The following is a 25,110-nucleotide window of genomic DNA, read 5'->3' as shown; positions in this document are numbered from 1 at the left end:
CATTCCCTGATGTTGTAGGGCTCATCCCTGAGAAAAGCCTACAAGAAAGATGAGGAGAGACTACTTATAAGAACATGTAATGACAGGGCAAGGGAGGATGGGTTTAAAGTGAAAGAGAATAGGTTTAGATTTGGTATTAGGAAGGAATTCTTTACTGAGAGGATGGTGTGACACTGGCACATTTAGCCCAGTGAAGCTGTGACTCTTCAAGGTCAAGTTCCAGCTCCATTCCAATCCTTTTCAGCAATTTTCCTCACAGTCTGCTGATACTGGCAAGGTTACTGCTGTGAAAATTTAAATCTCCTAAAACTGCTTTAAGTTGGAGTTGGTGATAAACAATGTTTATTTGACGAAAAGCTTTAATCTTTCTTCTAGCTATCTGTTTTCTCATTTCCCCAGTTACTATTTGGGGTATCACTAATTGAGCCTTACTGAAATTGATCTCTGAGCTTTATAATTTGGATGGTTCTCCCACTTCCTTTTCCGTAGCCTTGGTCACTTGACAACCATCTACCTGGGATAATAACTTGGTGCCTGGTAGCTTTTAAAGATAATGCCTCATTACATACAAATATATGTGTATATATCATACTTCGTGTTACAAGATACAAACTTGGCAATACATGCTAGTGAGATACTCTCCTAATCACCAGAAGAAATTTGGTTTCTTTTGGAGATGGAGGCAGCTTTCCATCAGATCTATTTGATTTGATAACTTTAGTTTGATTGTTGCAATGGAGCAATAGTATACAAAAGAGCACTAATGTATTTACAGTCATTCCAGAGGCTTCACCTCACTGTCCTCCTTCCAAAAGTGTTCATAGCAGTGAGTTTCATGACTAAAAAGCCACCAAGAAGCCCCAAGTACCATTTATGCTTTAACAAGTGAGTGAGCTAGTCTACACTGGTGGCATTCCATGGGGAATGGGTGCTGCTCTGTCAGAATGACCAGCACAGAAGTCTCTTCATTGTGAGAGGTACAGACGTCAGCCCAGGATCCTCTATAGCTTGTCACCTGTTTGAGACACTGCTTCCCTTGTCTAGAAACAAAACTAAAGACAGACTTTTCTCAGAGCAGGAGACAAAAGGACAGGCAGCCAATCAATAACATTGCTCAATGACCCACAGACCTGGGTCCCTGAGGGGTGCAAAAGGCAATTCCAAAGTCAGCATGTGGTCACCCAGCAAAAAGAACACAGGAAACCTGATGACTCCCAAACTGGCATCCTTTGTCCTCAGTTGCACCACAAGTAATCCTGGTTGGACTAGCCAGACATACACATCTTAGTCCTTGTTAAAAATGCAGGTATGAAAAACAAGTATGAAACACTGACTGAATGAAATCTGCAGGAGAATAAGCATGACTGACTGAAATCAGTTTTGTTTAAAATAAAATAACCTTTCCCTTCTATACAGTCTCACAGTTAGCTTTGCTATGTTCATTTTACATCAGTAACTGCTCACAGCTGATTGTTTAAAAATTTCAAGAAAATGTAAAATGTGTGCTTACGGGAGAATGTCAAAGGAGAGAGAACTGTTAGGGAAGTGGGGACATGGCAGGCTTGAAATGGCTTGTCTTTTTGAGGCAATACTTTTTTCCCCTTTTGCCCAAAGGAAGGGACTTGGCACACTTACAATTTCTGCTATTACACCAATAACTTCTTATTTCACAGTTCATAAAGAAGAAATAACTGTTGAAACAAGTTGGTTTCTCAAACCTAGCCCTGAGTATGAAATTACAGGAAATGTCCTAAACATTTGTGTACAGTGACACATGCACTGCTGTACTAATATGAGCAACCTGAACACAGAGAGAGCCAGGAAAATTAGTATTTCTGTTTACCTGTATGTGTGAGGCTTAGAAACCCGATTTCAAATACAAGACAGAAACTGCAAGGCTTAAAGCCCCGAAGATTTCAAGGCTTCTCAGAAAGAAAAAAGCCAGAATAAATTGCAATAGTCAATGCTATTATTGTTATTCCCAGCACCAGCAGTTTAAAAATGGTGACGTATCTGGTACCAGTGGCTGGTTCTTTCTGTGTGTAGCCACTGGGTCATGCCAGTGGTTGCACTGATAAATATAAAGGATAAATTACTGCAGTTTCTTTTATAAAGTTTTTTGCTAAAAAAATTTCAAAGGGAAACATTTTTATAGGACAAAAGGTCTGACAGTGATGTAGTGGGATGGGACTAAGACACAGTACTTACAGTGCCAAATCTTGCCAGTTTGCCCAGCTGTAAAAAATTAATTCTACTCACTACAGATATTAAGTTTTAGGGGGAAAAAATGTTAAAAAATAAGTGTTCAAGGTAAGCTGATAGTGTCATGAATATTCTTGCTATAAAATTATTGTGATTTCAGGGACACAAAATAGATAGTATCAAAGCCATAACATGTGACCTACCTATGCCCCTTCCCCTCTTTCAGTTACAAGTGACTTCAAAAGTAAATCTTGTCCAAAATAGAAAACTTCTGCTGTTAACCTGTCCCATGGTTCTAAGAGAGCTGCCACCATTCTCTTACAATGGGAAGCACTCTCCTTCTTGTTAGAGAAGTTTCAATTTGCCTGAGATAAACAAACAAGGCAATAAGACTCACCTAACTCTCTAAAATGAAAATATAGGCTGATCTCTTGCCTTTGAAATAATCCTCAGGAAGTGCCTTTGTTTGATTGTTGTGTTTCCAATCTCTCCCCAAATCTTTTTCACTCTTACTCCAGACTAATAATTGAGTCCAGTGTGGGACCTAGGTGGATTATACTCTAATTTAGCCATAGTCATGCATTCCTCTCTGACCAAATGCTTTCTTCCTGGAGGAATTCAAAGCAAGCACAGGATGTGCTCATAGCTAAGTGAGATGCCAGGTCACTGGTGGCCAGAAATGTCTTTAGTCTGATTTGAAACTGAGCAAAGTTGTGTGTCTGTGAGTAAAGATGAGCTACAGAGGCAGCTTCAATGCACAGTGCTGGGCTCTGCAGAACAGGTTTGTGTAGTTCAAGTTAATTCTATGCCAGTGACTGGGGAGAAAACCTCCTCCAAACCATGACACAGTGTTTGTGGCCCAGTACACTGTGGGTAAGACCTGTTTCTTGGCAGTCATATATTCCAAAGAATTCTCTTTCAGAGTCAGCATTAGGCACAATTATTCACTATGGAACTACACTTTGACCTCCTAACCATCTTGTTACATCCCTCCTGTATCTGTAAGTGCCTGTCTGATTGCCCCTGCTGGAAGAAAACAGAACAAGGAGAGGGATGGAGATGCACAATAGAGCTGCAAGAAGTGCCCAGGAGAAAAGGGACCACTGGTGTGACAGAGCTGTGGATGGCAACCCCTGCTTCTGGGAGAGGTGCTCCCTATCCCACAGCAGCTGCCCTCCTGGCAGGGTGTGCCCTGCTTGGCAACAGGAACAACTGTTGGGATTTTCCAACGCTCTGACGCAAAAAAACCCCGATGGCATCTTGCTGACTCCCCAGCAGCCTCTGTCCTTGGCAGTTTCCTGCTTTGCAGACTGTTAGAGTCCCAGCAGTCCACTGCCAAGGGAGCTGGAGAATTGTGGAACATTTCCGAAAACTTCCTAGTTATGCACAGGCACAGCACGTTGTGCTATCTGATTTCCTGCTGAACGAAGAGAATGCCCAGCCTTGAGTCAAAGGCTCTGTTGACAGAGATGCAAGCACTTGGTCCCAGGTGAAGTCTTGCTTTAAATTCTCAGCACAGATTCAACCTTGCCAAAATTCCACAGCTATTCTAGCAGTGCTGTTACTGTGTCCAATGTCACACAACAAAACAAGACTTGAAGGATGAAACAGTTGCTTATTACACCAGCAGACACAACTGAAAACATGGAAGAGCTATGGGCAAGTTTTTGTTTCTTACACAAGGTTTCTAACTATTTTAGAAGCAGCTTGAATTTCAGTGAAGTCATTGAAATACAGTATTTATGTATATATCCTGATTCTGTACTTCGTTACTTATTATGCCCTCCCTTTTCTTCCTTGATTTGTCCTTGATTCCCTTAAAGCTTCCATTCCCTTTATGCCAGATCATTTTTCTCTCTCTCATACTCATATCCCTCCTCACTATCTCCAGGCTAGGCATCCCCCCAATACCTCCTTCTGATGACATTTCCTCAGACTGCATTCTCCTCTTCCTCAGTTTTACTATTCTTCCACTCCAATAAAAACAAACCATCATTCTAGTTCAGCTTTCTCCATCTTTAAGTCATCTTTATTTTCCTTCATTATTTTAATTTTCTCCTCTTGTAGGGGAATATTTCCTCCATTAATAAGATACCAGAATGTCTGGATTTCTGCTTCCCCATAGTCTTTCTATCTTTAATGTCTCTATTTCTCTTTTATCTCAAATGCATCAACTTTTCATCTTCCACTCCACTTCCAGCTGTGCTCCATCCCAATTCCTGATCTCCTTAATTCTGTTCCTTAGTATTTGACAATTTGGCTTCCCTCTAATGGCAATATTTTCTTCATTCTCAAACAATTTCCTTTGCTTTTCCAGCTATTGCAGCATTTTCCTTGTGGTTACCAGCTCCCTGAGCACCCAATTTACAAATCCTGTGCCAGTTCATTTGATACACTCCAATTCTCTCCTTTAACATTATGGAATTCACACATCAGCTTGTTGTGCAGCCTCTCTTCATGCAACTTCCAATACATCCATTTTACTCATCCACACAGCTAAACATCTTGTCCAGGCATGTTATTTTATATCTTCTTATGACATATTTCCTTTGTACAGGATGAACAAACACTGTCTTGTGGGTTAAGCTGAGCAAGTGCTGAACTAACAAACAAAAATGGCATTAATAGAAAATAGATCAGGAAATACTAAACATCATTGTCACCAATTGAATTATAGTGTATTTTCCCTACATGATGATGTTTCAATTCTTTTTCATTTATATCAGAAAAGCATACAGTAGAAACTGAATTAGTTTCAGAAAAGCACAACATATCCAAACTATGTTATCAGCATGAAAATAGACTGGGAAATCTGATATTATGAAATTTGGAGGAATGTAATAACATAAGACATGATAGAGAAATACAAAGCACTGAACAATAAAATGAAGCAAAGCCTTGGGTACCTTTTAATCCTGATAATATAAAAACCAGTGGATCTTAAGTTAAGGAAGGGAATGTTTAGAATATTATTTACACAACTCATAATTAGCATGTGAAACACATTGCTCTAAGGTATGAAATGCCAATGAACTCTAATGGATTCTAAAAAGGAGGTGGCTTTTCTCTGCACACACACACACACAAAAAGAAAAATTGTGGCTATTTTCAGGTCAGTTCTGTAACTTCCTCTTTCGGGAAAAAGTGACCAAATGACTGAAGGTAGGACAGACTTTTCCTTCACAAGATAATGGAGAAAAATCACTGTGGGGCTTCCAGGTGATGCTTGTGATCTGGCTTGAACTGGCAGATGCAACATTGGACAGACACAGTGCTAACTTCCCTCTTTCTATGCAAAATATTTTATCACTCCTTTGAACTGAGCAGTTCTTGAGATGAATGTGACACGCAGTCTGCAGGCTTGTGTGTCACAGTAGTTGGGAAATTGGTGACCCTTCACCACAGGACACAATGTGAAGTGCATTCACTGTGGGTAAGTCAGCCACAGGAACAGAGCAGAGCCAAGGCAGGTGAGGCTGCACCAGCCCTGGATGCAGAATGCTCCATTGCCCTGCTGAGGTGCTCCCTGCCCCATGCAGCTCAGCACCAGGTGCCTACAAGAAGCAATGGAGGGGAAAGTGTCACTGTCACAGCTTTGACAATCAAAATCAATGCCCCAAGGGCAGCTCAATTACACATGTGTGTTATCCCTGACAAATGAATTCAGGCTATTCTGAATCTCCATGGGAAAAAAAAAATATTAACATCTTGACAACCTACCCAGAGGGTCTGGCTAAACACTTTTCTTTACTGCCAACATTTTTATGTTTCATTTCAGTGTCTTCAGTCAAAGACCAAACTTTTTAAGACCATTACTTCTCAGTTGGCCACCTCTTTCTATAACCACTTTTCATCTTTTTCAAAAATCGTATCATCTCCTCACTTCTCTGTTTTACACTGATTCAGCTTGATCCTTCTATTTTTTTAAGTTCCCCATTCTCTGTTGTCTTGACATTATGGAGCTGATATTAGCCCTGGGCTAGCATAATGCTTCAGCTGAACAACATTAACAGAAAAGAGCATATTTAAAATGTCAATGCTCCAAGGCAGCTTTTAATGGCACTTCAGCCACTATGCCCTTCCAGTTTGATGGTGATCCACTGAAGCAATGCAGCATTTGTTTTTTTAACAATAAGTTATGCAGTTAACTAATAGAAATCTTGTGTAATCAGTGTTTCCAAAGTGTACTTATGAAAATACCCTGTGGGATTTTGTTGCAAATTCAAGTCAGCATGTGGTGATAGATGACACTTCTTTCTTCTCTGATGGGCTCAGCTGACTTCCTGGCATGTCTTAGCTGGCTGTTATTCATCTAGATGCTAAGTTCATCTCTTTCAGTGTTTTCCAGGAATTTGAATCAAACTGGTTGATGTCAGCTGTAATTTGTCAGCTCTTTTTCATGCCTCTTGCCCCATTTTATACATAGATCCTGTGCTTGCCCCTTTCTGATCTTATGAAATTTCCACCCTTCAAGTTCTTCAAGGTAAGCACTAACATTCCTGAGATTGCTTCAGTCTCTTCTCGTCACTGTAGATAAGTGAGATGAAGTAATAATGAAGAGACAAAATAGCTTGTTCAAGTCACTCTAAGGGAACAGAAGTTCCTGTATGTGGAGGGCAGAAGAGAGAAAGAGACATCTGTGATCAATTTGCTAGCACTGATATGGAAAATGAAGGATTAGCATGAAACAAAAAGAAATGTTATGAGGCCATTCTGACAAATTCATTTTCTTTGTACCTATAGAATTTCCTGTATGTGCCAATGGAGATATTTTAACATTTATTGTTCTCTGTCTAGACTCAGAAACTAGATGAGTAACCACCATCGAAATACAAATTGAAATCATAATTTGTACTTGCTCCAAAATGAGTGTTTTATTTTATGGGGATGAAGTTTCTCTCCGTGCAGGGAGAGTTACTGCTCAGGATCCACTCATCAAAGCTATTCAGTGCTCAGTGGTTTGTCAAGTTACTACTAGCTTACACTACTTTTGCAGCATTCATACCATTAGTGTAATTCACAGAGACTCTAAGGAGGGGCTGACACAAAAGCATTACTGTAGTGATACCCAAAAAGTGACCAATGAGGCAAATGAAAAGTTCTAGGGTTTTTTTCCAGACCTATGAGTACACTCATAGGGAGGGGACCATATGAATTTGATTATGAATGTATACTTTTATTGCATGAATAGTCAACTTTGGATCATACTGGGAAGCGATATTAATTTATACTGACTCAAAAAACATCCCTTACTGAGTGATGCATCATTGCATGTGAAATTCTGGATTCCAGGTATGCAATTAAATGCTCTGCTTTTCTAAGCATCTCATCAACCTTCTGGATAAATGGCCTGAATTGCACAAGTCCAATGTCTTATAACCCATGAGCTAATATAGGGTTACTAGGAAGTTTACATGACCACTGGTATGACTTACCTGCCTCACTCACCTAATGTGAATTATAATTGGTTCGAACATAAGGAGAGGCCTAAAGTTTTCCCTATAAATGCTGCAACACAGCCAGAGCTTGAAGTCTTATCATATAGGTCTGCAGTTGCTCACAGCAAAACAAAGTCCAAGGAAAAGAGGAGCAAAGGAGCATGGCTGGTAAGTTAAATAAAAAGTCTCTTTGTTCATATGGAATGGGAAAGTGAATAATGTACCATGTGTTAGCTTTCTCTGTGGGGTTGTTTTGTAAAGGGCTCTGAACTTTTGAAGTACAAAACATTTTGAGAATTATGCATATGTTGTTTCAGTGTTTTTCTTTCCTGAATCTTACAAAAGATACAAACAAGCACAAAAAGATAATCCATCCATTGCTAAACTGAAGTTAAATATTAAAAATACTATGAAATTGCAAATAGAGAAGAAGTTATGGCAAACTGCAAACTTTATTATAGCTTGAAATTTAATGAATCAAAGATTAGGTCACATATGAATGAATCTTGTGTTAATGGAAATTCTTATGCAGAAGATACACTATGGACTAAATTTCTTCCTGCAGATCCAGAGACAGTTAATGCCATTTTAACTATTTTTTAAAATTAGTATGAAAAGCAAAGGCACTTTAAACTGCAAACAAAGCAAGCAGAAGTCAAACAGTGAAGTCTTAGGAGGAAGGAAATTAAATCAATACCTTTTAGTAAGATTGGCCATGTACTCACTTAGGCCTGACATGCTGTAACCTGCATAGAAATGTATGGAATCACAGAATAGTGTGAGTTGGAAGGGATATTTAAAGACCATCTGCTCCAGCTCCCCTGCCATGAGCAGGTACATCTGCAACTAGATCAGGTTGCTCACAGCCCCATCCACCCAGACCTTGCATATCTCCAGGAATGGGGCATCTACCACCTCCCTGGGCAACCTGTGCCAGAGCCTCAGCACCCTCTGTGTTAAAAATGTCTTTCTTGTATCTAATCTAAATGGAGTCCTTCAGTTTAAAACCATGACCCCACGTCCTATTGCAACAGGACCTGCCAAAAGTTTGTTCCCAACATTCTTCTAGGTCCCCTTTATAAATACATAAAATGAGTCCTGAGTTTAGGATGATGCTCCTTTACCAATCCTAGGCAGAACACATGCTGTGCTGGCTTTATGGGACTTACGCTTGAAAAACTCAGGAGATTAATAAAAAACAACCATCCACAGATCAGGGGATCAAGTGCAGAGATTACATGCACTGTTTTCCCCTCACACAGTTTAAGAGAGGCACAATAACCCCATTCTCACAGTTCTAGGAGAAGTGATTGCACAAACTCTTAGAATACAAGTGTTTGTCCATATATCTATTATTTGAAATAATTCCTGTTATTGTTTTGACCTTTTGCCAGCATCCCTCACAGCATCTGCTGTTTGCCTGGCCTGATGGTGGTTAATTAATTACTATCTCAGCGCAGCTGCTGAGTGTGATACCATCTATATGTTTACTTGTTCAAGAGCAGAACTGAGGCTAGGAGGGAATTGGATCCATGCAATCAGCATAGAACTGTAGATTTCTTCATAAATCTCCTCCTCTGAGCAGAGATTAAATAAATGCCAAAACAGAATTTAATAGGTGAATCTGAAATATTGGGCTGAGTAGAAAAATCCTTCTTTTTAACAAAAGAACTATAAGGTGGACAGTTAAAACCTTCAGGTACAGCAATGGGGGGAAAAAAAACCACAAACCAATTTTTTCTGCATTGTAACACTTCCTTTTAAGCAATGATTTGCCAATAACTTAGAACATTTTAGCAGGGCTCTCTCTCAAAACTTCCTCTTGAAATTTCAGACAGCAGCCTATTCTTCTCAACGACAATTTTCTTATTGCATGAAACTCAAGAAGAGTTTAATGCAGCATTTAACAAACAAACAGGTATTTGCTGATCATGATCAGCACTTTCTTGTGAAATACCCAGGATCCAAGAAATACCCAAACCCCGGTTCAGATGGAGATGTCAGAACTGCACAACTATGCTTCTCATGGTACCATGCACATTTTTTTATGTAAAAAACTGTGAGGGTTTATGTGCAGGTGTGTGTGCATTGAGTTGTTCTCACTCCTTCTCTTCCTCTCTCCCTACTCCTCCCATCCCCTGACACACATCCTGCAGAGAGACACACCTTTTTTCCCCAGAAAACATGCATTTGTGGGCCAGTCTCTAATAGACCTGCTTTAACAGAATCCAGAAGGTGTTGCATAAAGAAAAGAGAAAAACACCTACAAGGTTCCTATAAGTTTGCCTGGTTTTTAAAGGTTTTTGATATTCTGCAGCACCACCTTTGCTACTAAAGATTTAACAACTTGTTTCATAGTCTCACACTGAAAATAATTATCTCAGCTTCTTTCTGTCACTTTTAAGCTTCAGTGTCATTACAATTAAGGCGTGAGTTACACCTGCAAGCATCTTGTTTGTGCATTAGCACTGGGAGCGCCTGCCCGCAGAATGGGACAGCACGCTGCGTTCTCAGAGAGGAGCAGAGCAGGCAGTGATGGGAGCCTGCACTGGGCTATGCTTGGATGATGAGTGTGCAGCAGTAGCTGGAAGTCAAAGCTTCCAAATAATGCCTTTATTCCATTCCAATGGAAGACATACATGCATAAGTGGGGGAGGTAGGGAAATACATTTAAATATCACAGGCTGTGTGTAATAGGTGCTGTGTGATTATGTGGGAGCTGTCAGAAGAATCCAGCAGAGGTTCATCCCAGTCTGTGCACTGCCAGTTTGGCTTATTCCTGTGTCCTGGTCCCATAGGAGTTTTTGGAGGCCACATATCAGTGCATGTCACTCTTATGTCACTGTCAGCCTCCCTTCTGAACGAGCCATCTCATCTGGAATGAGCCAAGATCTCAAGAGGAGATCTGAACCCAGCTAACAGGACATCCTTCTTACACAGACAGCATGGAAGGGGATTGTGCCAAGTTCTGCTGTCTTCAAAGGAAGAAAAGCTGTTGGCAAAATTTAGGAACAGTCAGGAACTTCAGGAAGGCTTCAGGCTTCCACTGAAAGTGCCCCTGCTATTAAGGCGTGTGAGTAGAAGACAGAGAGAAAACTAAATGTGTCTCGGACAATATGTAAGGCTCAGAAGAGATCTTGGCCAAATATTTTTCCATATGGGCCTGACCATTCTCTGTCAGGTGGTTCTAGTCCTGCAAAGTGCTGATGTGAGTCAGTCCACACCAGTGTCCCAAGTCTCTCCTTAGTGTGGGTCACAAATAAAGCATAGCTGTAGAAAACCACTTGAATTCCTGTATCTAGGATAGCAGGAGTCAGGGTTGCTGATGGAATTTCTTGCTTAATTATTCAAAAACGGGATGTGATAAGAGATAGAATAGCCCAGACTTCTCAGGATACTGAATCAGAGAATTAGAATAATTTAGGTTGAGAAAGACCTGTAAGATCATCAAGTCCACTGAGGCGGTCCCAGTGAGTCATGGCCATATGGTTGCAGCATGGTGCTTTAGGGATGTGTTAAAGAAGAGCTGTGCTCAGGGAGAAGATAAGAGCAGATAGACTATTATAGGTACTAATTTCCCATCCTGAGCAAAAGGACAATTAATAATAGGTGACATTTAATAAAATTCAATTATCACTGAGGATCCACATAGAGTTGGTGCGAAAGAAAACATTGGAAAGAGGAAGAGAAAGGAGTTTACTGAGGGGAATTTGCCTTTTAACACATAATGTCCTTCGCTGTTCAGTGCTGAAACTCTTAGTCCTATATATTCACTTCTTTAACAGTTACTGAGGTGAGGGGAACATATCTGGGTATTACTGTAAAAGGTTGTTATGAAGGATATGGCTGGACCAGTCTGCAAAAGATGATTCTGATACTCCTTCTTCTGGGTCCATGAAACAACATACTAACGTGGTTCATAGCTTCAGTTTTCTGAGGTCCAAAAGAGTCTTCTTTTGCTATCCACAGAGCTTCAAGCTCCTGCCTGTGCAGTCTCTACATTTGCAGCCACCATTCATCTCTGCAAACACTGCTTGGCAAGGAAGCTGCCTGGGTCAGATGTGTTGTGCATGTTCTGACTAGTGTTAATATTTCTCATTAATTTAGCCCTCATTCTCAACCTTTGTCCATAATCTTTAATCCAAAGGTCCAGTAAGTATCATTCATCTGTTTTACAAACAAAGCACACCAGAGGCCCGCAAGGCAACTTAGGCAGAGCTGGGAATAAACACCAGAAGCTGACACAACAGCCACAACTCGTTCTTCCTGACATACTGTCTGCCAGCATAAATGGACTGCTGTTCTTTCTCTTTCAACAGTAACTAACCTTCCTATCAAAGAAAAACGGTCTGCTGTGTATCCAAGGATAGGCTGAAATGTTAAATTTATTCTGAATATTCTTTGTGCGACATTTAACAGTATTTTAAAGTATGAATAGGAGAGTATGTCTTAACATCAAAAACTCTAATCAAATTCTAAGGCATTTTAAATTCAATAATTAGTCTTAGCACTTTAAAGTCACAGTTGGGCTTTGCAAGTTATGAAACTATGGTCCCTGTTAAGATTAATATAATTAATGAACAGAGAGTCAAAGTAGCAGTCTGAATTATAGCTAGTTAAAAACTGTTTCTTCTAACAACAGCATTTCTATGAAACATGAATAAAACATGTCTGCATATGAAATGGGTTGAGCAAGTTCCAATTCTGGATGTTCCAAACATGATCCAAACCAGAAAATAGAACAATTTGGCTCCTGAATACCAAGCCCAGCCCAAGCCAAAATGATGAATTTGGGAACATGTACAGCTGTGCCCAGTCCAGCATGATGGGTATTACTGAGAGGCATCTGTAAGATGTGCATTGAATTCCCAAATTTTACAGGTTGTTTCATAGAAGGATCAGAATTAGTCTATCTCTTTCTTAACACAAAGTGGAGCCACCTACAAAGCATAAGCAAAATTCACTCTCCTTGAAGTTAAGTGGGAGATTTTTGGGCAGAAATTTGCTTTACCAGTAGCATGGTCAGAGATATCTTATGAAAAAAATAATAGAGCTGAAAGCAAATATTTTATCACAAGTCACAAACCTGTTGCCACTGTAGTGTGTCATACAAATGTGACATGGAGTGCTTGTCTGTTGAACAGGGTTAAACATCAACTATGTGACAAATGAAAAATTGGTTCTTTAAATTTGGCCCTGATTGGACCAGGGGCAGAGACAGCAGCTTGGTCATTGTTTTGCAATTACTACAATGCAGGGAGGGGGAAAAAAAGCAGCTCCAAAACAACAGATTTAGGGAATTAATTTAAAGAAAGAGTCCCTGTAAATATTGTTCATGGAATATTTAAAATTAAAAATAGTGTTTTGAAAGAAGGAGTTATGCTGTTCCTAGAACTTTAGCACTACAGCAGAAAGAAAAGCAGCTAAATGCTAAAGTTCTTATAACTTTGAATATATTAAGAAACTCTTAGCAAGTGGCCAGACTGTTAGGAATAAATATTGTCCAAGCTTGTTAGGTTGCAAGGAAACAAGATGATACTGAGAGAGGAAAAAAAATGAATGAAAAATGAATCCTCAAGCCCCACTGGTCAGATCAAGGCCGGGGGCAAAGACAGCTACTCAAGCTCCACCCACAGAGGAAATATTGCAAACAGACTTTAAAGGAGTGAAAGGCATCAAAGGAAGTCATTCCTTGAGCCAGCAGAAGTACAGGAGGCCTTTCAGAGGAAGCTTCAGAAGCTGCATACAGAGGACACATTGATCAGATATGGGCCAAGGTGAGCAAGGGGAAAGCCCATCCTGTGATGCTCTTTGTAACCTTAACATCCATACTTCATGTTCAGCTCTGTCATGGACTGAGAGGTCACTACTTCTCTAAGGAGTTTTGATCCAAGGAAAAAAGTTAGAGAAAATTCTTCTATTGAAAGTCAGAAGAAGGATTTTCACAGGAATTGCATTTTTTCATTTATTGTGTGCATGGGAAAAGATAGATATTAGATAACCTCTAACAGCCTATGCAAGATGGAGTCTCTTCAAAAAAATTGCTCACAAATAAATTATTTCTAATTTTGATGGAAGCTTCACATGGGTACCAGTTTCCTGTAGAAAGTAATAAGCAATTCTTCAGAGTGTGTTTGTGCTCCTTCCTCTTTGGATGTACCCTCAAGCCTTTTTGCTCTTTTCATTTTTTCATAGCTGCAACGCAGCCAAGAACCGACTGGCATCTGAAAGAAAATGCAAGAGAACACCACACAAGTAAATTTTCTAGTGAAGAACTGATTGTGAGGAGAGGACAGGCCTTCACTATCACTTTCAATGGAACAGAACGGCCTGAGCAAAACTTAATATTCATTGCAGAAACAGGTATGGCCCCCAGCTTCTTTCACAGGGAGAGTAATGCTGCCTCAGGATATTCTTCTGGCCCAATCTGCACTACAGAGCAGCAAGAGAATAGCTCAGAGCCAGCATGCTCATTCACAAAGCCACTGAACTGTGTGAAGTGTTCGTTGTATTATTCCTACCCCAGCCAGCAGCCACAGCTTCCTTCAGTTGCCAATATATGGCACAAATTCACCTGAGGGTTGGGAGGGTTACATCCCTGCTGAGTTTGTTGATGACTAAATCTCTATTTCAGCATGGCATGGAAAAAAAAAAAATGTTATTTTTTTTTCTTGAAAGGTCCAAAACCCTCAAAGGCAACCAAGACCCTGGCCACGTTTGACATTTCCAGCACAGTGAGCAAGGAGGGCTGGAGTGCAGTTCTACAGTCCAGCAGCTCCAACTCTGTGAGCGTCTCCATTTCCAGCCCACATAATGCTGTCATTGGACGTTACAGGCTCAGCGTTCAAAGTGGCAGCTCCTCTCCACATAATCTTGGCACTTTTGTTTTGCTTTTTAACCCTTGGTCTTCAGGTATGAATATGTCGAATTTCCTCTAAAGAATCTATGTTGCTTTCAGCTTCATTAATATTTGCAGCTTCTCCATTTGATCTATATTATAATATAACAGCTGAAAATTGACAGCATCATGGATCAGTGACCAAAAAAGGGTGTCTAACAGTTTCTTAGGACCTTCTGGTACATAGAATCAGCTCTGTAGCATGTACATACTGGAGAGCTCATTGCTCTAAAAGATAAGGTTCTGCTTGACAGAGCTTCCCTACTTCAGCACAAGTTTAGAAGAGTGTGTCTGGCCCTTGTAGAACCAAGAAAAGAGTCATATTTACCATTTTCTCACAGATTTGGCACTGTCACACCTCCATCTTCACTCAGACACCTCCCACCCCTTTCTCTAATTGTAGATCCTGAGTTTCACAATCTGTTTATAGCACCAAGAACAGCAAAGGGTGGATATCTGCAAGCACCCTTATAGATCAAGAGAGATCTTGCCTTATAGAGCAAGAATTCTTGAGGTTTTGTTTTATTTTGCCTGTCATATTTGTACATCTCTCTGTTTTTGTTTTTCAGGTGATGATGTGTTCATGCCTAACAAGGCTGAGTGTGAGGAATATGTGCTAGAAGAGTTTGGCATCATTTTTGCAGGCAATAAAAACCATATCAGCAGCTTTGGATGGAACTTTGGCCAGGTAAATGTAGCACTGAAACACCAGATATTGTTTTTCCATGAACTGGGTCATTTGCTTTTACCAGTTCATTGCATACATCTCTGAAGAGCAGGACCCTGGTGTTGCAATCAGCACTTGTGCCAAGCCCTGTTTCACTGATCAATATGAGGATTTGTAATTTGCTATTCCCTGTTCTGTCATGAAAGAGCAGCCAGCAGAAACATTAATATCTTTACTAAGACTACGTAGCCCTAACTTAGTAAAGTACTGTAGCAATGCTGAGAGGCCTCAAGTCCACATATTCCAAGTTTTTAAAAACTCTGTGAGTTCTGATCTTCAGAGTTTGTTGTGGCCACATTTTTATATAGTGCCTGGCTGAGCTCTGCAGCACTTCAATCAGTGATTTAAAAACCCCATTCAACACTAATATGGCTCTCTGCATTCTGGTTTTTAGTAATCTCTGTTTTCAAAACACTAATTTATTTCTGTGCCACAGTTTCAAGGTGACATCCTCAATATTTGCCTGTCCATAATGGATCGCAGCCTGTACTACCGTCAGGATCCTCTCACTGACGTAGCTCACCGACACGACCCCAGGTACCTGGGCCGTGTTCTCAGTGCCATGGTAAGCAACAGCTTCACAAAGTGCAAACTACTGAGTGTCCTTCCAAAGTAGTCAGTGAAAGCAAATATGAGGCCACTTCATAAAGAATTTTAGGCCACTGTATGCAGCAGACAATACAGGTGGTGAAATATGGGCCTACATGGTCATATGCTCTGAGCCTGCCAGATTTATCTCCTCTGGGATAGTTCTGTCATTTTGATATCCAGCAGTCATGCTGAAAATGTAAGACAGGAGTGGTTGAGGGACCAGTTCATTGGAGGTCTTTAGTCCAGTCACCCATTTGAAGTGGATCTACTGGGTACTAAATCAGCTCAGCCATGGATTTGCCAGGCTGGTTTGAAACTCTCCAAGAAAGGAAGGTTTGTGGCCTCTGTGGGTGGCCAGTCCAGAGCTACTCTACCCTCCTAATGAGGAATTTGACTCTTATGTCAAATATTATTTTCTCAAGCTACAGCTTTCTGCTGTTGCCTCTTGGTATATAAAAGAGAAAGGTTAGTTAGAACACACATTCAAATGGTTGTAAGCTGGTTTTACATTCCCCCTTGCATCCTTAACCAGACAGAGCTAGGCCAGTGCTCTCAACTTCTCCCTGTAGTTTGTGTGCTGCAGGACCCCTGACCATCTTGCAGCCCTCCCTCCTGGGTCCTCTTCAGTGTCTCAACATCCCCTTGAACTGAGAGACCCCAGAATAGAGACAGGACTCCTGACACAGCCTGGCTAGGGATAATTAAAGGAGGTTAACAACCTCCCTCAACCTCCTGTTCACACTTTCCCCAGTGCAGCCTACTGTGAGCTTTCCCTTTTTGATGAGAGAGCACTGTTGGCTCACATTCAATATGGCATTTGCTGTAACTCCTAGGCCCCTTTCAGACAGGTTATAAACTCTTAATGTACCTCATCATAAATTTAGTGAATATTTTCTCAGGTCAACGCCAATGATGACCAAGGGGTGGTGCTAGGAAACTGGAGTGGAAAATATGAGGGTGGTAAAAATCCCACCAGCTGGACGGGAAGTGGTGAAATCCTGCAAAGCTGGAAGAAATCAGGATTCAAACCTGTTAAATATGGACAATGTTGGGTTTTTGCAGCAGTGTTGACTACAGGTATGTTTTATGTCATGCACATGACTGACATTGCACAGATTCTATTAAAAGTAACACTAATATAACTTCCTATATGGAAGCCTTTGAAGACATTACTGTGCTATATGAAACCTGCAGAAATATTGCTTTCTGACTGTGGCTTTCTCTTCACTCCTTAGTGCTTAGATGTCTGGGGATTCCCACACGTACAATTACAAACTTCAGTTCTGCCCATGATGCAGATGGAAATCTGCGTGTGGATGAGTTTTATGATGCAGATGGAAATCATTTGGAAAGGGGAGCTGACAGCGTGTGGTAAGGCTCAATATTTAATAGTAGAGCTTATCAATGTCTACAGTGCCTCCAGAGCACAGATACTAATGACAAATGGTTTATCTTCTTAAGAATTGCCTTAAAATCTACTACACACACAGAGAGGATCAATAAAAATTCCACAAAATAATACTATAAGATTTGGTGTTTTCACTCTTTCTCAGTTAAACAAAGAATTGTGACACTAATTGCAACAGCTAATTGAAGCAAGGGCAGGCAAAATTACAGTTATGATGCCACAGATGACTGAAAATTTGTAATATTGCACTGGATGTATGAGACAGTGGCAACATAACCTAGTTGGAAACTATTCTTCAGAACCAGTTCATATTAAGCTGTAAAAGTTCAACAGAACCAGCTTTTGCAGTGGCATTATTTGCAATGAAAGTAATTTAACTACTACCTGTATTAAGCATCAAATGCAGTTCAAACGAGCTTGCATTCAGCAAAGAGCAGAAGTAGCTCCTCAATTTCTCTCTTGTTTATTCCCTTTCTTGTTCTGGACCCTTTCTATCTACATGTGACACGTAGAGCTGTAGCATTGTGCCAGAAGCAAATCTAAAGCTAAAATTAAGGAAGTGTATGGGCTCAAAGTTTTGGAGAAAAACACACTCAAGGCATTTTGTATAACTTCATAAATCTGTTTTCTGCCCTTGAACATTTATATGTATTCCACAATGCAATTTTCAGCACCTTTCTAGTTAATGTAGTGAGGGTCAGGGTAGAAGTAGTGAGTCTCAGATAAGAACTGTGCAAATAAAGGCATTTAATCCGTGTAACTAAGATGATGGCTGATTAAAGGAGGTGGACAGGAATCCACAAACACATACTAGTAGCTTACTTAATTCGTTCTTGCACACAGGAATTTCCATGTCTGGAATGAAAGCTGGTTTACACGCAATGACTTGGGCCCCTCATACAGTGGATGGCAAGTTCTGGATGCAACTCCCCAAGAAGAAAGTGGAGGTACACAAATTTTATTTAAGGATCAATGCTGAAATTTTTTAAGCCAGTCACTTTTAGAGAGAAGGAAAAAAAGTAAAAAAATTGTAAAAGCAATTTGTTAAGCTGCTCAGAAATAGTTGCAGAAGAAAATACTTAATTGGTTGCAATAGGAAAGCTTCAGATGCTTCAGATCATCCGTGAATGCCAAGAAAGTAACTAGAATTCCAGGACCAGTTTTTACAGCAATTCCTATATTTCCAATGTTGGTATCAAATGCTATTGAATATTAAGGGATAATATAAAATAAATCAAGTGTACTTTCAGAACAAACACAAGATATATTGATATATATATATTGTATGAGGGATGAAAGGGCTTAAAAGGGACAGCAGCACTGGGCAATTCAGGAGTCAGTGATAAATATCTGTCTGATAATCTGCTTAGTGTCAAAGATAATGCCTAAATTCCTTTTCCTTGATGCTGTAGGAATTTATCAGTGTGGTCCTACCTCACGGCACGCTGTCAAAGAAGGAGAAGTAGATCTGGACTACGATGGCCCATTTGTGTTTGCAGAAGTGAATGCTGACTGTATGTACTGGAATTATGACTCTGCAACTGGAAAGAAAACTTTGATATTCTCTAAGTCTACAGAAATTGGTGCCTCCATCAGTACAAAGGCAGTTGGTAGGGATGATCGTGTAGATGTCACCAGGGATTATAAATATGAGGAAGGTAAGTAAAACCACTGGTTCTTCTGATCACATAGCTGCTTCATTCCCAAAAGTATATACATTTTCAGTTAGGAGTCTCTTAGTGCATTTATAAAGTAGGAGCAGAATTTATACTTGATTTATTCAATTCCTACACAAAAGGAGAAAAAAGGTACTGAGTAAAAAAAAAAAAAAACCAAACAACTGCCTTGCCCTTTCTGATATGGAGTTGCTTTGTGGGACCTAAATAAGTCAAGTCCAAGTATCTCCAAATAAAGGGTTCACTGTTCCATCTGCCTATTGCTGACATGCACTGGCTGCCTCTGCTTAGTGAGAGTTAGGCTACAGCCCAGTTATTTGTCTATAGGATAAAAGTTGCAGAAGCCTGAGCTAAATCAGCACTTAGGCCCAGGAAAAGCTACTCTTTCAAAGGATGCAAGAGTGCAGCTCCTTCTCAGGCCTTCAGGTCTGATCATCCCCATGTTGTTTCTCTTTTTCCTTTGCTCATAAGCAGCTTCTGCTCTTCCTGTTAAACTGTCATTACCTCAATCCACAAGCCTTCTCCCCTCCTATGGAAAAAGGGAGTGAGGGGCTGGGTGGATGGTTGGCTGCCAGCCAGACTCAACCCACCATGAAGTGCCAACAGCCTTCCCCAACATTTGGGCCTTTCTCTGTGCTAGCAAATAAGAATTCACACTTCTAAATGTTATAGCCATAACAAGGGATAGAAATGGGAAAAGAGAAACTTTAGACTTAATACATAATGTTTAAAAAATGTTATTAGAAGGACAGTGATGTTACTGACTGCAGACACAGAAAATGAAGTATGGCTGTAGAAAACAGCCATATGTGTGGCTTGTTTATCTCTAAGCACAGACACTATGTCCTGGCTAGCTTCTCTCTAGCAGCCATGTAAAATAAGAGATGCATGCTAACTGTTGAGGATAATTTTCATGGTTCTCCCTGACAGGCTCTGCAAAAGAAAGAGATATTTTTAAAAAAGCCCGTAAGAAGCTGGGACTTGAGGATAAATTTGATCCTACGGCACCAAAACAAGAGGAAGTTGAACAGAAGCCTGACATCTCAGGAAAATTCAAGGTGGCAGGCTCTTTAGAAGTTGGCAAAGATGTCAACCTACTTCTGGTTCTTGAAAATTTGCAGTCTGATGCTAAGACTGTAAATGTAAATATGACTGCATGGAGTACTCTGTATACTAGAAGACGAGTTAATCAGATCTGGAAGGACTCCATATCTGTCACTCTGGCCCCAAAGGAAGGTAATTTTTCAAATACCTTTTAATCACAATGGTTTTATCAGTAAATGGGCACTGAAGGCTGGTCAGCTTGGGAGAAAAAGCTCTAACAAATTGCAATCCCAAATCCTTGGTAGGAAAGGCTGAGAAAAATATTACATGACACATACATTAATAAGGTATGTTTCACACTATCATGTCCCCAAGTGCTTTTCACATTTTGGAAAATGTTACCATTAGGAGCCTGGGATAAGGGATGTGTCAGCATGTCCAACATGAGGTGAAAGATCATTGTATCACAACTGATACTGTCTTGTATTAATCTTGGGATTCAAGTCATTAGCAAGAAGCAGAAATAATAATTCATTTAATTTAACTTCTGGAGAGGCACCAGTAAACTCTTTAAACTCCAGTTGTTCCATCTTTTAGAGCAATGGGGGGGGGGGGAATAAGACAGGCAATACAGTAGTAGTGAATGGATGAATGGAGAAGGGATAACATTGGAGAAATCACTATTTATCTAAAGAAAACTGACACATTTGCATAAATTTATTTTGGCAGTGATGGCTGAAGGTCTTCCTAGTCCTAGACACAGCATAAAAGGAAAATACTAATGTTAGATATTAAGCACTGTGGGCTTATAAATGTGTGTACTGATTCCTTTTTTATTTTTTTTCCTTCCAGAAAAACAATTTCCCATTAAGATAAAGTATCCTAAATACCAACAGCAGTTAACTACAGACAAAACAATCCAGGTCACAGCTTTATGTCATGTAGAAGATGGGATTCCAGTGCTTGTGAAAAGAAATATCACCCTGGACAATCCTGGCATCGACATACAGGTAAATTCCCTTTGCTGCAACTGCAGTGGCAGAGAAAAGAGAAAGGGAGTTTTTTGAGAGCACTTTATTCTGTGAAAGAAATACTCTGCTCACATTCAAAAATTCTGCCATGGTTCATCACAGCTTCTCATAATAGCTCTTTCTTCTGATGCCTGAAAAGGCTCAGCTAGAAAAGAGCACTGAGAACCTGGCCTCACAAGCATTTTCTTTGCACAGGTACTTGGTGAAGCCAAAGTGAATAAAGAGGTGTTTGTGGAGGTGACCTTTACCAATCCTATCGATGAGGAGGTGAAGGACTGCATGCTGCAGGTGGAGGGCAATGACCTGCTCCAAGGCATCCTGGAGCTACGGTGAGTACCAGAAATGTCTCCTGCTATCAAACATACAGGAACGTGGGCATGGATGAGTTGGAACTGAACTGTGGGATGGAACATCATTTTCTTCTAGCTGTAACCTGGGAGGCACAGGTTATGAGCACACAGTGATGAACCAGCTCTTCATCTAGGCTGGGCTTTGGCTTTATGGTTTGGGAGGTCAAATAATTGCTGTCATAATTGGACAGAACTTGTTTTCCTGCCTATCTAGCAGGGCCACACACTTCCAGGAAAAAAAATCATGCTTACCCAAGCTGTAAATGTTGCTGAGGCTGTCTATCCTGCTATAAGCCAGACAGGTTGCACCTTCTTGTTGTGATCAAAGGCAAACAATAGGATACACAACTATTTCTGTCCATACTTATCCAAATTGCAACATATATCAACCAGGATATTTTTTTCACTTTATTAAATGGACTGCAGGTGCCAATCTAGGTGCACAGCATTGTAAACAAATTGTATTTATATCCAACAGGTAGAAATATATGTCAAAAGCAGATACAGCAGTGTCTCAGCTTTGGGAAAAAATAAATTAATACTGCTTAGACCCAGGTTGTGATCTCAAAGGGTGGGACCTCTGAAAAGCACCAAGCCAGGTCTGCTCCATGCTCAGCTTTTCCAGACACAGCAGATCACAGTTTCAAGAAGATAGTTTTTGCAGAACAGACTAGACCATGACAAGCAACTTTTTCCAAAATGAGAGCTACAGGCACACTGATTTTCAAACTCTGCTTTCAGAACTCTACAAAATAATTTTCTAAGCAGATTAATAAACAGAGGCAAGAAACTATTTGATTATATTGAGACAGTGATTGAGAAGACTGAAATAAAATGCCTTTTTTTTTTTTTTTTTTTTTTTTTTTTTTTTTTTTTTACTATAGATCCCAGTTCCCTGTTATCTCCCTTGGTGGTTTTGCAACTTTTTCTGCCCTTTTTCCTTCAGTATTTCGTAATTGAAACAGAAAGATTGACTTTTCAGACTGTCCCTCATTTTGTAAAGACAAGAAATTTCACAAAAATTTCAACATATCCTCACAAATGCAGTTATTTCTGGAAAATACCTGGGATATAGGAACATGCTCTTTAGCTGAATACACAGACAAACACAAACAAACAAACACAGCACCTTAGCATTGTCATTTGCACTTGAGCAATTAGGAATGGTTCATCCTATCATTTACAAGCTTTCCTGAGGGAATCTACCAACCTCGTGTTGTCTATCCCACACAGTTTTATCCTCAGGCAAGACAAGACAATATGTCAGGGTAAGGGAAAAACATTAACAAGTTTCCAAGAGTTACAAAACACACCCGGTGTAAAACATTTTAACTTCCATTCAGCATTTCCTGCTCTGTAAACACTGAGGTTTCCTTGGTTCTTACACTCCATTCTAATTCAAGAGTTGATATTAACATTCTTCATGGTTTCAGATTATTTTTTTGCAATGATTCAGTGATGTGTTTTACACCCTCTGTTCTGCGTGAAATCTTATCTCACATATTATTATGCCCCCCTTTGTGGACTTATCTGGGTTACTGCATAATGAATTTGTGAGAGCCTCTAATGTATGAATTTGAGTCTTTAAATACTTATCAGATAGCCAAGCCATGTGTGGTCTTTTCATGGCCATCTTACTTTGAAGTGATAAGAGTTCTTACTCCAGGTGGAAGATGATTAGTGAGGAAACAAACATGATGCATAAGCCTGTTTTCAACTTACTATTTCCTTTTTTTTTAGCATACCACCACTGAAAGCCAGTGAGAAATCCAGTACCAAGTTTAAACTTATCCCTTCTGAGGCGGGTCCCAAACATCTACTTGTTAATTTCTCCTGTGATAAATTTGCAGATATCAAGACCTTTAAGATGGTAAATGTGAATTAACACGAATGTTAATTAACATGAAGATATACAAGGAGTGGTCTGTGTGTGTATAAACTGAACAAAGTGTGATAGGAAATCTTGTATAGAGAACATTGAGATAATCAGCAAAACAAATCTTCATTTCCTCTGATAAGGGGTCACCAACATCATATCATTGCAATTTTACATTGTAATTTTAAATAAACTGAGGAATGGTTGACTGTTCATTTACTGTTGTGAATATCCATGTTATTAAAAAGAACATTTTACCTTCTACTCAGAGACTCTTTGACTTATGTCTGGCTTTCTTTGGAATTAATTCCTCCTGGCTCCAAATGTCTTTACACACACATTCATAAACTCATTGTTACTTATTGAAAGCCTTATCCAGTGGACTTCCAAACACTTCCAAAGTGTTTCTCCTTCTTGAAACTCCGATACTACAACATAGTGAGGACAACTTGCACAATTAATGTCATTTAGCTTTGTCTTCTTTACTACAAACTCTGCCCTGAAATTTTTTTTTTCTTTTTTTTTTTTTTTTTTTTGGGGGGGTAAATCACAGCAACCAAATGAGGCATAGGAAATGTTCAACAGGAATTTGGGTGGTGTCCAATTTGAGAGCCATTCAACAAGCACATTGGGGTAATTGCCCAGTTCAGCGTATATATTTTGTACATATTTTAGAATGTTGATATTTTGAACTTCCTGAAAGTCTTCTTTGGGAATAAAAGGGTAATCTTAAGTCTGAGGGTATTTTTACTTGAAAAGAGTTAGGAATTCTTCACTATAGATTATGTGTCAGGAAGTTATCGTAAAAAAATGCAACAAATCCCGGATGCAGGAAGAGATGATGATGTCTGGCTCCAGATCAGAAGGCTGAAGGATAGCTTTATTAAATCTATACTACATTAATATACTACTTAAAGAGATACTATCCTATTCTACAAATTACTTCTTACTTACCTATCCAACTAACTCAAACTTGTGACTCTCTACTGAGAGTCTGAGCCACAGCTGGATCCCATTGGTCATTGAGCCCAAACACCTTCACCAGAATCCAGTCCAGCAATCACTTCAGGTAAACAATCTCCACACCACATTCCACATGGGGAAAGCAAAGGAGCAGAGATAAAGATTGTTTTATCTTCTTCTCTCTGTGCTTCTCTAAGAATTCCTGAGAGACAGAATTATGTGTCTCTGTCCAGAGAATGTGAATATCACAGGAAGTCTCTCTTAGATTTGAGCTAGTAAAGCAAACTTCAACCCTTTATGGGAGACTGGTACAGGCTAAATGATGGCTTCCAGTGAAGTAGGTGTAGCCCCAGTGAGTGACTGGGTTTATGGGCAAGAACTGTGGGACAGTAAGTCAAGTTCTGACTGAAAAGGACTGTGGAGGTAAAGTGGATGGAAAGACAAGCTGCTGCTCTGGCACTGTTGGGCCAGGAAGCACTAAAATCTTAATTCTGTGCCCCAACTTCCACCACACTAAACAGGGTACTGTGACCTATGAGAAGGACTACTCACTGTTGAGGAGCCCAAGCTCAGATGGGTTATGAAGTTCTTTTGTCCTTGCAGCCAGCAAAATTGCTTTAGAAAGGCACCTGCAACTACCCTGGTTTCCTGCTGCCAGTCACAGGATGTCAGTATGAGACCACACTGCACATAAAATGGGATGAGCTACAGAGAGGCTGTGCAAGGAGCCCACAGTGGTACCTTCTCTTTTCTCCTGGTTCCTCAAGGCTTGCCAGAGCCAAGAGCTCTCATTGTGTAAATCACAGATTCACAGAATGGCTTGGGTTGGAAGGGACCTCAAAGATAATCTGGGTCCAATCCCCCTGTTGTGGGCAGGGTCACTTTACCAGACCAGGTTTCTCAGAG

At 40.1% G+C, this 25,110-nt stretch overlaps 1 protein-coding gene across 1 annotated transcript; it reads left to right on the top strand.

The window, feature by feature from the left end:
• Window positions 1-13,407: 13,407 nt before the first annotated feature.
• LOC110476175 (protein-glutamine gamma-glutamyltransferase E-like) lies at window positions 13,408-23,250 on the top strand. Its single transcript, XM_021540925.3, has 13 exons — window positions 13,408-13,417; window positions 13,836-14,003; window positions 14,319-14,552; window positions 15,108-15,226; window positions 15,702-15,830; window positions 16,756-16,933; window positions 17,092-17,227; window positions 18,108-18,211; window positions 18,677-18,922; window positions 19,871-20,176; window positions 20,837-20,994; window positions 21,211-21,344; window positions 23,106-23,250. The coding sequence occupies exons 1-13, from the start codon at window positions 13,408-13,410 to the stop codon at window positions 23,248-23,250; spliced, it is 2,067 nt and encodes a 688-aa protein (XP_021396600.2).
• Window positions 23,251-25,110: the final 1,860 nt, after the last annotated feature.

This window comes from Lonchura striata, chromosome 17 (assembly GCF_046129695.1).
Source record: "Lonchura striata isolate bLonStr1 chromosome 17, bLonStr1.mat, whole genome shotgun sequence".
Taxonomy (NCBI): Eukaryota; Metazoa; Chordata; class Aves; order Passeriformes; family Estrildidae; genus Lonchura; species Lonchura striata.
The sequence above is the reverse complement of the archived record's forward strand: the minus strand, read 5'-3'. Positions and strand labels throughout refer to the sequence as shown.

Excerpts from the sequence above, each read along its gene's own strand:
- LOC110476175 (XM_021540925.3), top strand. Across the intron at positions 17,228-18,107 it reads AGGGGAGCTGACAGCGTGTG|GAATTTCCATGTCTGGAATG; the intron begins GTAAGGCTCAAT and ends TCTTGCACACAG. Across the intron at positions 18,212-18,676 it reads TCCCCAAGAAGAAAGTGGAG|GAATTTATCAGTGTGGTCCT; the intron begins GTACACAAATTT and ends TTGATGCTGTAG.